At 42.4% G+C, this 15,919-nt stretch overlaps 1 protein-coding gene across 1 annotated transcript in view; it reads right to left on the reverse strand.

The window, feature by feature from the left end:
- Nucleotides 1–15,131, reverse strand: part of Btbd1 (BTB domain containing 1) — a 34,283-nt gene extending 19,152 nt beyond the window's left edge. Inside the window, exons 1-3 of the mRNA XM_021167718.2 lie at nt 14,612–15,131; nt 7,064–7,220; nt 4,774–4,879 (exon numbers count right to left, since the gene is read on the reverse strand). Coding sequence (XP_021023377.1) covers nt 4,774–4,879; nt 7,064–7,220; nt 14,612–15,030 — 682 coding nt within the window. The 5' untranslated portion in view covers nt 15,031–15,131. The remainder of the gene's footprint in view (nt 1–4,773; nt 4,880–7,063; nt 7,221–14,611) is intronic.
- Nucleotides 15,132–15,919: the final 788 nt, after the last annotated feature.

The raw sequence follows: 15,919 nt of genomic DNA on the forward strand, positions 1-15,919 counted from the left end.
CACCAAAGGAAGTCAGGACTGGAACTCAGACAGGTCAGGGAGCAGGAGCTGATACAGAGGCCATGGAGGGATGTTCTTTACTGGCTTGCCTCCTCTGGCTTGCTCAGCCTGCTCTCTAATAGAGCCCAAGACTACCCAGCCCAGAGATGGTCCCACCCACAAGGGGCCTTTCCCCCTTGATCACAAATTGAGAAAATGCCTTACAGTTGGATCTCATGGAGGCATTTCCTCAACTGAAGCTCCTTTCTCTGTGATAACTCCAGCTGTGTCAAGTTGACACAAAAATAGCCAGTACACAACATATAGGCATCAAAGTTATTCACAAAAACTAATGATGATTACAGACACAATCCATTCAGTAAATATTTATTCTGAAGCATACACTGTTGCTAGGTACTCTGTGCAGAGATATATCACTGAACAAAAGTGAAGTCCTTGCCATCACAAAATTTACATTCTAGCTTAATTAAGAAATGTAGGATGACTGTTGTAAAACAGCAAGGAAGGAATCAGAAGTTTTGATTTAGATTGGAGCATCTGCAGAAGTCTCAAGTTTCCAAGGCTTGCTGCCCTACCTTTTAAATTTAATTAAAAGCACTCTATATTTATACATAGCAGAAATCAACTAAAGCATTACACATGAGTAATAAATTATTCAGAAATAAATATAAAATGATTAAAAAACACATCCTGCAGTCTATACATTCACTCTATAAATCAAATATTTGCTTATCAATGGAGGGTAACATTGATATTAGTCCTTAGAACAAAGTAGGGGTTCAATAATACGTTAAAAATTGGTTAAGTAAAAATTTCTTTAAAAAGTTACATCTAGTTGTTATTTCTTGTGTGTATGTTACTATAACTTGTACACGTGGTAACATGGGACTCACAGGACAAACGGTGGGAGCACCTGAGTCCTGGGCTGGCACCGGCCAACAGCCCACCTTTCCTCATCCCAGCATCCTCGGATTTGTTTTTTAACAAATCAAACTTTTTAAATTTTCATTTTCATTGAGCAAATCAGTTCAAACTAAGGATCTATGTAGTTTTTCACAATTCAGTTAAGTGAAGATTAACATACTTTATTATTTTTTGGATTAAATATACACAACAAAGGGCTAGAGAGATGGCTCAGAGGTTACCAGCACTGGCTGCTTTTCCGGAGGATCTGGGTTCAATTTCCAGCAACCACGTGGTAACTAACAACTGTCTGTAGCTCTAGTTCCAGAGCATCTGACACCCTCATGCAGACATATATGCAAGCAAAACACCAATGAATATAAAATAAAATTAGATAAGTTTAAAAATACACAGTGAGCATAGCATAGTGGCTAACTCCTAGAACCCAGCCTCCAAAGGCTGAAACAGGAGAATCACCACAAGTTCAAGGCCAGCCTGGACTACAGAGTGAGACCCTGTCTCAAAAACTGCACAAACAGCCGGGCATGGTGGCGCACACCTTTAATCCCAGCACTCGGGAGGCAGAGGCAGGCGGATTTCTTAGTTCGAGGCCAGCCTGGTCTACAAAGTGAGTTCCAGGACAGCCAGGGCTACACAGAGAAACCCTGTCTCGAAAAACCAAAAAAAACAAAAAACCAAAAACCAAAACAAACAAAACCCAAACAATATTTAATCTCTTCAATGGAAAACAGACCTCTTATCTAATTCAGTACTAACTTTGATTTTAAAATAAACTTAAATTCTGGAGTATGATACACACCACATCATCCTGCTCTTGACACAGTGTGAAATTTTTTTTAAAAATTTTGCGTGTATGCACACATCATAGTGCACAGGTGGGAGCCAGAGGAAAACTTCCGGGAGCTGGTTCTCTGCTCCTACTATGTGGGTCCTGGGGCTCCAACTCCAGATATCAGGCTTAACAGCAAGCACCTTTACCTGCTGAGCTATCTTGCTGGCCCAAATTCATTTTGTTATATCCGTGTTAAAATGATTCTTTCCCCTGAAGTAAAAAAGCTAAAACATCTCTTTTCCTCTAGAACATGTGCTCACACCCTAGAGAAGGAAAAAAAAATCCCTATCCTCTTAGTTACTACACGTTCTCTAGAATTCCCAGGTTCAATAAGTGCATGTCAGGCAAATTGGCCTACAGTGTGGAAATAGGTGGAGGAACAAATAGGTCCTACTGACAGGATTCTATGTGTTAAAAAAAATATATAGCTGAGCCCAAGATGATAAAAACACAACAAATTATGAGTCATAACATAATACAACACTGGGTGTTAAACAAATCAGCAAGTCTACACAGCTAAGCACCCACACTTTAAGATTCCCAGGCTCTTAGATTTCATCCCAGGGATAAAAAATATAAAAGCTATTTATAAACCAGTTGCCACATGTAAAGCACTCAGAAGCAGGTAGTGTGATTTCACAATTAGATGAAAAACAATGGAGCATTTGACAGCTTAACAAGAAACAATTAAGCTTAAACAATGCTTCATTAACAGCTCAACACTGTACTAGCCCTTGCCCTTCAGTAAAACACAATGGATAAATTCTTCCCAAGGCACTGAGCAATGAACAGGTAAACTGACAATGAACTGTTAGATTCGCTATAAAAGAAGTACACTCCATGTCTGGAAAAGGGTAAGGTGTCAGTTCTTACACAACTCACTGCAGTGGTATAAGCTGAGCTAAGTTGTATTTTAAAAGGACCATCCTGGCTTCCTGACTGAAAACGAAACGCATTCAAAGAAACAGCATTTTATCACAGCTGGTCAGGGTATTAACTCAACGTGTACTATGTGCTACAAATACAGTGGTAACCAAGACAAAGGCCTGCCTTCATGGAGCTTACAGTCTAGGAGAGGAAATCAGACAGCCCACACTTAAGGAAAGAGAAACACCTAGTTAAGACTCACAAAGAGCAATTAATATGAGGAAAATAAGCCAGAGTAAAGGACCAGGGATTTTATTTAGTTATTTAATTAAGTAGGTCTGAGATAGTCTATCCCAAGTCTCAGTTAACCTGTGAACTGAGTAGTTAAAAACAGGCAGCCATATAAAGATCCAAGGGAAAAGGAGTCCAGTCAGAATGAGCAACAAACACAAAGGCTTGAAAGGCAGTGACTCCTGTTGGGTGTAAAGAACAGGGATGGACAAGAGGGTAGAGAGCAGCGGCTGTGCTGCGTCTGCGCTGTTAGTTACAGCTATCGTCCCTCTCGTCTTAGGAAGTAACTAGTCTGTACGTCCTGCCTTGCCGTCACATCAGCTGGATCATGTGACTGAATTCTGGACAATGAAATAAGGGGGCTATTTCTTTTAGACCCAAGTGTTTTGTAACATGGATATTTTCCCTCCCATCTGCTAGCAAGATACAGGCAGTAATCAGGCTACCTGCTGAAGACACTCTCTATGGACCATTACATGAACACAAAATGACCTTGTTTTGTGTTTGAGCCAGACAGCACTCTGGGGTTTGTTACTATAGTCAAGCCTAGTCTCTGCCTTACACAGGGTCTGATCTTCTAGGATTTATGAAAAGTTTGAATTATATTATTCCTGCAGTGGAAACAGAAGTAATACAATCTGATTTTTTTAGTTACGAACATCATTCTAAGGCATCCCACTGAGAAAGAATGCTGGCTTATATGGTAGCAACAGATAAGAAATGGTCATTTGTAGGATTTGTTTATAAGTGAAGTAATGGGTACCTACTGGTGAGACTGCATGTGGGGTAATGAAAAAGAATAATCAAAGACTAAGTTCTGGGGTTTAAGCTTGAGCAATCAGGTCTAAAAATAAATATATTTAAAAACATTTCCTGTTGTAAATGAGAGGAATACAAAGATTTCAGAGCATCAGACTTTTGGTGAAGACTAAAAACAGCCAGAAAGGAACTGAGGAAGTCTAACACAGGGAAAGAAATTAACATTTCTCTTTTGACTGTTTTGTATGGAATACCTTTTTTTAAAAATGAAGCAGGCAACCGGTATAAGAGTTTCAATCCCCAAAGAGAGGGACTCATGACACCTAACTTCAATTCACCATAAAAAAATAAAGCTGTGGAAACTCGCTTTCTCTTCCTGCAAAACAAATCCTAAGCCTGTCCACTTCCTGGTCCTCTACCGTCTGGAGCCTACAGCCAGCTCTTCTCTGCCACATACTTCCTGTGATTCTGCTGTCTCTAATGCCTAATGTTGTTGCTTTAACTACTGAGGGATCCTGCTTCTTGTGGTGCTGGGATGGGAAGCGGGGTCTCATGCATGTCAAGCAAGCAATCTATGACTAAGCCGTATCCCCAGTCCAAGTGCTAGCCATTCCATAAGGCTCTTATCAGAACCTCTTGTGTCATAATTTTCCTAACACAACACCAATGTAAGGTAATGTCTCTCATTTTTTGTAGTTATCAAGTAATTATTTTCCACAGATATGATACCTTCTTAGAATGGCTAAAGTTACCATTATATGCTAGCTTATCTACTAACATGCTAAATCCTAATGTTCACGTATTTTGTTCCTTGGCATCTCTGACTAGCAGTTATTTAACAAGACGATCACATTTTACTCTTCTTTTTATTTGCTCTAGGACAATCCCATGAAGATGGTGAACAATCTTAGCTATTTGGTACTTTTTGGGACACACCCAGGTAGTGAAGATTCTCAAGAGTACTGTCACTAAGATGAAAGAAAGTACACCCCCTTAAGGACAGAGACCTTCAAATATCGGGAGGAAACACCAATTGACACAGTTTTCCAACAAGATAGTGCTGTCTCCAAATGTAAACACTCTGATCAGTAGGAACTCACCTATGTCAATATCAGTAAACCCTTCCGCACTGATTGCATCCACTGTGCTTTTGTCTATGGTGTCCAGACAAAGGCTAGCCAGCTGGGGCTCATCGAACAACCGCGCCTACACAAACAGACAAATAGTCATCTTACTTTCAGTTACTTACCTCAGACTGTGCACAAAGTTGATACTGTATAAAGCTACAATTGCTATTTATGCAAAATACTGAGAATAAGAAATGGAAGGCTAAAGAATACTAGTGTGTCACAATATCAACAGTCTTGTTATTTTTACTTTCATATGCGTTATACATTACAGCCTAATTTTCATGTATTACTTAGTCTGATCCTTAACAAACTCTCAGATTAGGTAAAGGACATCACACACTTCGGTGGTGTACACATACTTGTCTAAGATCTAGTTAGATATGCTGCAGTCTAGTACTTAAAACTTCAGTCTTGCCATCACTGCTAACTAGTACACCAACTGTCAAGAATAAAGAGATCGTAAGGTTTTTTTTTTTTAAACATTTCCTGTAGTGATGGGAGCTGTGTAAGAATTTTAGAAGTCCATGCACCCAACTAATTAACTACATCAGAAATGACACCCATAACCTGACATGACTGATGGGTCTTCACTTAATTTTGAGTAAAATTCTCTTCTTAAAGATTTATTTAGGGCTGGAGAGATGGCTCAGAGGTTAAGAGCACTATCTGCTCTTTGGTAGGTCCTGAGGTCTAATCCCAGCAGTCACCATGGTGGCTCCCAACCATCCATAATGAGATCTTATGTGTATTTACATATAATAAATAAATAAATAAATAAATAAATCTTTTAAAAATGATTTATTTTTATGAGTGCTTTACATGCATTATATATGTGTACTGTATATATGTGTACTATATGAGTGCTTGGCACCTGTAAAAAACAAAGAGAGCATTGGATCCCTTGAACTGGAGTTGCAGAAGACCGAAGACACCATCTAGGTGCTAGAAACTGACTACGCTGTTCCTCTATGAGAACAGCAAATGCTCTTTAACTGCTGAGCATCTCTTTAGCCACAGTAAAATTAATTTTAAAGGATTCAATAATTAAGTTTGTGTATGTGTGTGCACATATGTACAGTACATGTGAGCATGTGTGTATGGGTATATGCCCAATTATGTGCACACAGAGGCCAGAGGAGGATGCCCAGTGCTTTCATCTATCACTGTTCACGATATTTTTTTGAAACAGGGTCTTTAGAGACCTAAAGCTCAACAGCTGAGCGAGACTGACTGGCTATTACCTGTCTCTGTCCATCAATGCTGATGTGACACTTTCATGTGAATTTAAGAGATTTGAATACATATCCTCTTGATTTTATTACAAGCACTTCACTGAGTCATTTCTCCAACCCAGATTCAGCAATTCACATGCAACTGAACAAATATTCTCCTTGGATTTACACATTGGACTTGTTTATATTAACTTGCTTTGCCAATCTAATTTTAGCTTTAAATAATAAAAAAAAACTATTATTACTTTATGTAATTTGAACACACACAGACATCATATCTCCAGATTACATATCTAAAAATTACTTATTGTATCTGTTCATTCTTTCCCTCCATACAGACCTCTCTTTTGTAGGGAGAGCAAATATATTTGTGGGGGTGGGGTGAACCAGGAAAGTAAGCTGCATATATTATGGACTTTTAAATTTCCTACCAACGAGGACAGTCTCATATAACTTTAATCATTTGGTAAATACAAAACTAATATAATATTTATTAGGGCTGATTTCAGTTTTGTAACTTTGACTTGGTCCTATTTTTGTAACATTTTTACTTCTAGTATGGGATTCCAGTCAATAACCAGAATTCATTCATTCTTAAAGAAATTTAGTGCATTTTTTATTTATTTATTTGGTTGGTTGGTTGGTTGGTTTTTCAAGACAGGGTTTCTCTGTGTAGCCCTGGCTGTCCTGGAACTTACTCTGTAAACCAGGCTGGCCTCGAACTCAGAGATCCGGTGCCTCTGCCTCCCAAGTGCTGGAATTAAAGGCGTGCGCCACCACTGCCCAGCAATTTAGTGCATTTTTATAAAGTGAAAATCTATCAAACAGATTTTTGTTTTGTTTTTTTAAGACAGGGTTTCTCTGTGTAGGCCCGGCTGTCCTGGAACTCATTATGTAGACATGGCTAGCCTCAATCTCATAGAAATCTGCCTGCCTCTGCCTTCCAAGTGCTGGGTCTAAAAGTGTGTGCTACCCCTGCCCAGCTGAGGTTCAATTTTTAAGCTACTATTTTACCTATATTTACTTACCTGAGTAAGCAACATAAAGGCATTATCTGCCCTAAGATGTTTGGTGAGAAATTCTACGCAATGTGCTTCCAAGGCAGGGACTGCATATTTCTTAGCAGTATAAAGAGTGGTCATAACAGTTTCTGGACCAATTTGAACTTCGTCTGAATACAAAAATCTAAAAAGCAATTGGAAAATTCATATAGACAATCGGCATTGTTTTAGACAAGCAATCCATCAGAATTAAACTTTAATGAGCAAACAAACAAAAGAAAAAGAAAGACAAGCCCCGACCTTTGCATCGGGTAACCAGCACCTGCAGATTCTGATTCCTATCCCTCAGAGGTACACAGTATTCCCATTTCCAGTAGGGCAGTAGTGCTCAGGAGACAGGCATACAAACACATGTCCCTAAGTCAAGCCTTGGGCTCCTTGTAGCACTCCACAGCTGCTTACAAGAACAGTGGATCATTAATGTCTCCCTCAGCAAAGGACGTTCACTTGAGTAAATCTACAGCTAGCTAAGGTCACATCTCCAAATGTTAAAAGATTCATTTATTTCTTGGTATCAGAATCTTGTTTAAAACCTTTCGTAGTCATTTCAGAATTAGCACAATGACCACGGATTAGAGTGCTTTAGAGGTAAAATAATTTAATAATCCACTTGACCTGTATCCACAGGTTCCATATCACGGAGGCTTTATATAAATTTGTGTCTTAAGCATTAGGCTTCCCCCACCCGCTACTTTACTACCAACTTAGAGTAGGGGGTTTCTACCAGACCAGTTCCTGGCTCCACCAGCTGCTTCAGCCACTCTCATTTTATCCACACAATTTCTAAGTACACTGTCTATTTTCTATACGTTGTCCATTCCAAATCCTCTCCTTTTCTTCTAGTAGGCATACTGTCTTCCGTATTTATTAATAGTCACTTTAATTAAGAGAGAGGTGGAAGCGGGGCATGGTGGCACAGGCCTTTAATCCCAGCACTCCGGAGGCAGAGGCAGGCGGATTTCTGAGTTCGAGGCCAGCCTGGTCTACAAAGTGAGTTCTAGGACAGCCAGGGCTATACAGAGAAATCCTGTCTCAAAAAAAAAGAAAAGAAAAGAAAAGAAAAAGAGAGAGAGAGAGAGGTGGAAGACAAGGCACAAAGCTGAAGTGCATGGCTCTATATGAATCTATGTTTGGGAGCTACAATTTAGGCTGGCATGAAACATCTGTGAAGGCATTTCTAGGTACAAAAAAAGAATTGTGTTTTAGATTATTCTGCACGTGATCCTTCACATTCAAACTGAATTTAATAAAAATTTCACTCTAGTAATAACCTTAGCTTATATCAAGGAACACATCATTATTATAGTAAGGAATCACCTGTGTCTACAGCCATTGCTTACAAACATTGTTCATTATTCTAATAACTCCTTCTCTATAAAGGCAAGGCAGCTGGGACAGTCAGTTTCATTATTACTCTCATTCTTGTAAGGTACTTTAAATTATTTTTGAGAATGCCAAGTTAAAAGTAAATACTGGACTATAAACAATAAAAACTCCCCCTCCCCTATATACTAGACAAACAAAGAATGGGCACATTTAAGTTTTAATGAGTATGTATGTTAACACACTAGGCAAAAGTTTCTAAGTGACATCAATGTGGTGGTGTGGGTGTATTTTAATTTTTTTCTATTTCTTATTTTCTTTTCTTTTCTTTTCTTTTTTTGTTGTTGTTGTTTGCTTTTGAGACAAGGTTTCTCTGTGTTGTCCTAGCAGTCTTGTGCCTCGATGTGTACATCAGGCTGGCCTTGAACTCAGAAATTTACCTATCTCTGCTATCTAAGTGCTAGGATTAAAGGCATGCATTACCACTACCACCTGGCTGGTATTCTTATTTCTAATAAGAAAACTTACTAAAAATCTAGGAATCATCTTGTTCATATTTCATTTACATATGTTCTCTGAAATAATTTAATCAGTAGGATTTCTTTTTATTCATCATCTATTTACTTATAAAATATTATGTATATGAGGCTGAGTGAGTTTTTGTACCACTTGCGTGCAAAAGCCTGCAAAGGCCGGAAGAGTCCTAGACTCCCTGGCATTGGAGTTATAGGTAGTTGTGATCTGTTCTGTGGGTGCTGGGAACCAAATCTTGTTGCCGATAAGAGCAGTAAGTACTCTTAATCACTGAACCCCCAATTATCTCTAATCTCTAAATCTCTTAATCTCTAGCCACCAATTAGAATTTTATATTAAGAAAAACTAAGAAAGATACAACTAAAACGTAAACATGACATTACCACAATTCTTTGCACTTGAATTTTAACTATCAGTCTGTATACATGATATCACAGTATGTATGTAGGTAAACTCCTCTGTGAAACTGGCTCTGCCCTTTCACCTGTGTGTGCTCAGCTCAGATTGCCAGGCTTGCACAGCAGGCACAGAGCACAGGCACAGCTCTTTGTATTCTCAACAGACAACTGAAGTTCTCAGACATAACCTTTAGGGACAGGAACATAAAGCCCAGAGAAATGATTGTATGTCAAAGAATATCAGTTTCCTTATCTCCATCCCAAAACAAAGATGGTCTCCAACAAGATGAGAGCTAAGGCTATATTTAATACAATTTAAGAAATTTTTAAGATAGGGTCTTCTGTAGCTGTTTCAGGCTTTGACTTTCTCATCCTCCAGCCTCCACCTCCCAAATACTGGGAGGTGTGCCTCCACATCTGGCTAATTAAAGAATGTTATGCATATGTGTTCTTGTGTGGGTGCATGTATGTGGTGGGTGGGCGTGGAGGTCAACCTCTGCAATAACATCCATCTCCGCTGAAGGCAGAGTCTCAGTAGCTTGGAACTCACTAATTACATCAGACAGGCCAGGGAGGCCAGGGTTCCTCCTGAATTAGCCTTCCCAGCACTGGAACTCCAAGTACATGCCTGCCACATCTGCCATTTTGATACAGGCTCTGGGAACCAAATTCAGGCCTCAGATTCCTCCAGCCCTGAAATTAAACTATTTTTGAAATTATAGAGTGAAAAATTTGACCTCGAATTAGAAAAAAAGGTTGTATGTGTGTGTGGGGGGGGGGAGAACCAGGGGGCTGGGGATCATATATAAAGAACTTTTTTTTAACCAATGATCCATTTTATTCAAAAACATTTTTGAGGGACTATGTATATCATTAGGCACTGTAATAGATAACAGAGCTACAGAAAGACTAACATAGATTTGTTCCATAGTAAGTTTATATGAATGCTTAAAAAGTAATGCCATAAGAACAGAAGTATCAACCGACACTAAGAAACAACAGTCACTTAGGAAGCCCACACTAAGTCATGCCTTCTAATATTAATGCTGCTATATAGATCTTTGCTGGCTTACATGATTCCCATTCACCATTAATCAGCAGAATGCAGCATCAAAAACATATCAGTTTAGCCTACACTTTTGGAACACCTGGAGGGCTGGAGAGATGGCTCAGCTGTTAAAGGCTAGGCTCACAACCAAAAATATAACAACACCTGGAAGCTCCTATTTTTGTTCAAGAAATCAAGCTCGCTGAAATGACCTCAAATTACTTGAAAACCATCCAGAATCTGAGTCAAACCCTCCATATGACCACAGCCCTAGATGTTATCGGAAATCAATTCTTGGAACCTTAAAGATATGCCAAACAATTGGGTGATCCCATCAACCCACACAGCTCTAAATATAATGAAATGACTGTTTAAAACCACCAGTTGTTGGAATGGTTTGTTCTAGGGTAACATGTAACCAAAACACGCTGAGAGATTAAATGAGCTAGGGTACAAATTTGCCTGAAGGAGAAAGGAACAGTGATTTAATCAAAAAGTAAAGCCCAAAATTACTACCTTAACTATAGTAATTACTGTCTTTTAGATAGAGGCTATACAGTTACAAGAGGCCTTGGAAGGCAGGCATTAAAATTAGGAAAATGTCACTAGTAGTTAAGTGGGACATTGAATAAAGGGGCAAGGTGGTACCACAATGGCCTTTAACAGCTGTAAAACATTAAACTTCACCCAACAGACAAGTTCCCAAGAGACTAGGAGAGGGACTGTAGAGCTGGAGTGAGAGCCAAGTCCAAAGACAGCAGGAGCTGGAGCTTGGCCAAGGAAACGAACGTGAAATTCTCCAGTGTGGTCGGAAACTGAGACACCAGCCCCAAAGAGGGGCACCCAAAGGTCAACCTGAAGTCAAGGCCAGAACAGAAGCCCCTCTCTCCCGCCCCTCAAGGAATCCTGAGTGAGAGTGCAGGCATTAGTGTGATAGTGATAAGCAGGGAGATCAATAGCTTACATCTCATCATACCATCAGAATTCACTTTACCCAACCCTCGGTACCATTTAACAGCTAACCATGTTCTATAGCTGTCAAAGTTTTCCACTCTCATTTCCCAAATACTCTCTTTGACTTGCCTCTCAGAATGCCCGGCTGTCTTCCTTTCTCACCTCTCTGACAGCTGCCTAGCTTGCTTCTCGCTCCCTTTCCCTTCCTCCAGCTCTATGCACTGCAAGGTCTCAGGCACCCTGTACCTTTCACAGTCCACTACTTTCCCAAGTTAAGGCTGTTCTAACTTCCTGCAGCTCATCGGCATCTCCTATCTAAATAGAGCACAACAGAACCTCTTAATTTATATGTTATTTGGAGGTTCCAGTTCCTCCAAGTAACAGGCAGGTGAGGATTGTAAATGCGAATAGGGTCACATCACTCCACTGAAAACCCTGTTTTCTCTCAAGCCTTCTTCCTCAGTCTCTCAAATCCCTGCCTGGCCTATCTCTTTTATCACTATCACCCATCACTTTCTTTTTATCTACTCAAACCATGCTAGTTTACTCTTGTAGTTTCTCTGGCAGAAGAGATTAAGGCCTAAAACACGCCCCACCCCCTTAAAAAGTTTTCTCTGGTATCATTTCCTTTCAAACCCTGTCAGCCCTGACAGTGTCCTCCTTCTCTTATGTAATTCCTCACTTTGTCCACTGCTGACTCCTACACTGAGAAATAAGCTACACAGGGAGACACAGTGTACGTCAAATGAACAAGAATATCATTTGTAAGTGAGAGGGCTTTAAGTAAGCAGATTATTAAAGTGTAAAAACCTAAGTTCAGAAGCCTCGAGGTAATGGTAATTAATTTAGGTTGTAAAAACAGTAAAAATCTGCCTCAGCTACCTCACTTTTCCAGTTTAGCAAGCTCCACCATTGTTGTCACACAATGTTTTAAAGATAATCAATGCCTAAGTAAAAATTAGTCCAGACATGCAGTTCAGAATAGAAAAATGACCAGGACCTGACTATCAGGAAAATAATTTACTTAGAGAGCAAGAAATCAATGGCACTGTATATTTCAAGGGCTCTAAATTAACTTACTTCCTATTAAAACTGATTAGCACATTCAATGAAAATACAAATAAAAAACAAAAGTATGAAATAGTCCCCTCCATAATTCTATTCTAGCCCTATCAATAAAAAGTGCCTAGTAGTTTAGCTCCATGGTTCTCAAGGTTAGCTAGTGTAAACTTCACTTAGGAAAAGTATTAAAAATGCTCTAAGGTTTTACCTCCAAAAATGATACCAAAAGGAGACATCTACTAATTTAGCATCCCAGTGGATGGTACAGGTTGCAAAAAAAAAAAAAAAAAAAAAAAAAAAAAAAAAAAAACATTTTGCCTGTATTTTTTCCTGCCTGTGTGTGGAGGCAGGTACACAGCAGCTCACATATGAGGTCAGAGGACACTTGCAGGACTAAGTTCTCCCCTTTTACTACAGGGCCACAGGTACCTCAGGCCTTCCTCTAGGCTTGGCAACAGGAGCCTGTACCCACTACTCCGCCACCTCTCTGGCCTATCATTTTAAGGAAGGCTTCTAAACTACATAATTTGCTAAGCAAGCTATATCCAGTCTTCCTGCTCAACTTCAAAATCCAAATGACTCGAATACTAGCAGGTAGGCTGCACACCTATCCCCATAAATACAAATTCAATGCTAGAAAACCTGAGGACAAAGAGAGAAAAGGGTACTATCGGCGGCTTTTCAGTTCACCACACCTTGGTATACTGGTCTCTCCTTCTATCCTATCTCCAGGTATATAACATTTGCTCCATTCTTTTTCAGTTGTTACTATGGTGCATGAAATTCAAAATGCTAACTTGGACACTGCCCATATTATCTGACTTTTATAAACTTCACAGTGACTGCATTATATTCCATCAAGTGGACCTATGACTGTTACTGAATTATTTATTTCCTTGGCTCAACTTCTTCGTACATTCTAGTGAAGAATGCTGTAGACACCTTTTTCAATAATTTAATGTTCTCTAAGTGTAGAAAAAGTCTAAGGCATCCAACTATTTTTCAAAGGCTTTTTTGTGATAATCTTTCTCTTAAAGTGTTCCTTCAGTCACTTTTAAATTTTTTGGTGGGTCAGCACTGAGGGGGGTAATAAGTTCGCTGAGTTCGAAGCCAGCCTGGAATACATATCGAGCCCCAAATCGGCCAAGTCTAAATAATGAGCCCAGGTCCAAGAAAATAAAAGCCAAATCCACATCTCCGCCCCCAAATGAAAAGGAGAAAGCACTTTACTGTTTTAATTTGCATTTCCTCATTTACTAATGAGGTCACACATTCCTTGGTTGTATTTTTTCTTTTCTATTACATCTTGTCCTTTATCCATTTATTGATGGGAACTTAACATATATTTCTTGTGTGAACTTTATATTTCACTCCATAAGCATCTTCTTGAGGAAGCTGTGAGCCTCTGTGGACTGTTGTGCTCCATTGACTTGCCTGTTTACGTCAGAATTACTCAAAATCTGCTATCTTAAAAACAACACTATACTCAAGCAGCCAACACCATCTTCGGTCCTCCGGGAGCTGGCTCGATTACCTTGGAAAAGTCACTTTTCTGGGCCTCGGTCCCATTTGTAAAACTGGGGTAAAACAACACGATATGCCTCCCTAACAGGACTGCTGTGATTAACAACGCCACAATGCCACTGCCTTCCACTAAAGCAAACTATAAGCTATCAATCTCCTACCCTCAGATCGTCGGAAAGCAAACTCGAACACTACTAGCGTGTTTTAGAATACAAAAAGTGTCACCTTGTCTGCAGAAACTTGAAGCAGGCCAGCCTGATACCTGCTATGGCTAGTATCTTCCAGAGTCCTGACAGCAAACCGTGGAGACCCTGACAACCCCAGTCCTCTAAGACCCTTCATCCACCCGGGTCCTTTAAACAAAAACGAATCCTGCAAGTGGGTAATCGGGACAGCCTGTCTCGTCTTCTAGTCTGACCACTCCATTCTGAAGCCCGGGCGACAGACAATCCCGCTACTGGAATGTGACAGCACCCTTCAACGGCGAAGCGCCCGCCGCAGCCGGGAATGGCGACACTGGCGGACCTTCCCGAGCATCGCCTGCCTGCCTGCCTGCCGGGGAGGACCCGAGGGAGGCCGACTCGCCCGGTCCAAGGTCACTCGGGAGTCGGCGCAGGCCGGGTCGGGTGCCGCCACCCTCCAGGCCGCCGGCTCCGCGCGCCCGCCGCTCACCTCAGCAGCGCCAGGAAGGCGGCGGGCTCCACGTCCGGCAGCTCGATCTCGGCCGACGTCGTGGCCATGCCGCCGTTGAACATGGCGTCGAAGACCGCGCTGCCGGCCGCCAGCACGAAGCGGTGGGCGGGGATGCGCTGCGGGCCCCCGGCGGCCGCCGCGCCTCGGCCCTTGCCCAGCACGAAACGCACATCGCTCAGCAGCTCCGAGTTGAAGAGGAAGGCGAAGCGCTCCTTGAGCGACGCCTTGGTGGCCTGCCAGTTGTACAGCGGCTCGCGCTGCAGGGGCAGCAGCGGCCCGAGAGCGGACGGCGAGGGAGCCGGTGGCGGCGGCGGAGGCGGCGGCGGGGCCGGAGGGCCCGGCTCCGCCTCAGCTCCGGTCGCCGGCTCCCCGGCCCCGGCTGACCCGAGCGAGGCCATCCTCCTGCTGCGCGGCTCTGCTCAGGCTGCGAGCACCCGGCGCGCCGCCGCCATGGTCGAGCCGCCCCGAGGCCGGCACCGCCCCCCAGCCTTCCGGGAAAGGCGCTTCCGGCCGCGCGCGCCCGTCCTCCCGCAGGGCCGTGTTGCTGAGGCAGGAGGCGCGCGGCCGCGAGAGGGTTGAGGGGCGGGCGGGCGCGCCGCGCTGGGTCCTCAGGCCGCCTCCCGCCCCTCCCGTCAGGCTCGCCTCGCTCCCACCCGCGTCACCCTGCGAGGACGCCGCCTCAGCCTGCTTGGTGGATGAGCTGGACGTGGAAGGACCTCGAGGGCACGGCAAGGGAGTCTGTAGAGGAGAGACAGACACCCTGCTGTTCTAAAGGCGGGATGGTGGCCCTGTCACAGCCCCGATGGCTACGTCACCCTTGGAAACCCCAGGCGGAGCTGAGAGGCTTGGAAGCCCACTGATCCCTCTCCCCGGTCCGCAGTCTCTTTCTTACCCCTTCCGACTGTCGAGGCTCCACCCCGCCCTGTGAGAGAGTTCCTCCGCCATTTCCATGTCTGAGGTGGAAGACCTTCCTGCTCGACTCTCCTAGGCCTTGCTTTTGGTTCCAGTGCAGAAAACACCACCTTATGAGCCCTAGGATTTGAGCTGAGATTGGCTCATGCCTGTAATCCCAGTAAAATGGAAGGTTGAGGCAGGAACATGGCTGCAACTGGGAACCCAGCCTGGGTAGCAAATGAAGACCCTCTCCCCCCCACACACACACACACACACACACACACACACACACACACACACACACACACACACACACACACACGTCTTAACTCCTTTCCCCTCAAAAACAAATGGGAAGGGTGCTGCCAGCTACATATCTTTGGGGGCAGTGTT

The sequence above is a fragment of the Mus caroli genome, chromosome 7 (assembly GCF_900094665.2).
Source record: "Mus caroli chromosome 7, CAROLI_EIJ_v1.1, whole genome shotgun sequence".
Classification (NCBI taxonomy): Eukaryota; Metazoa; Chordata; class Mammalia; order Rodentia; family Muridae; genus Mus; species Mus caroli.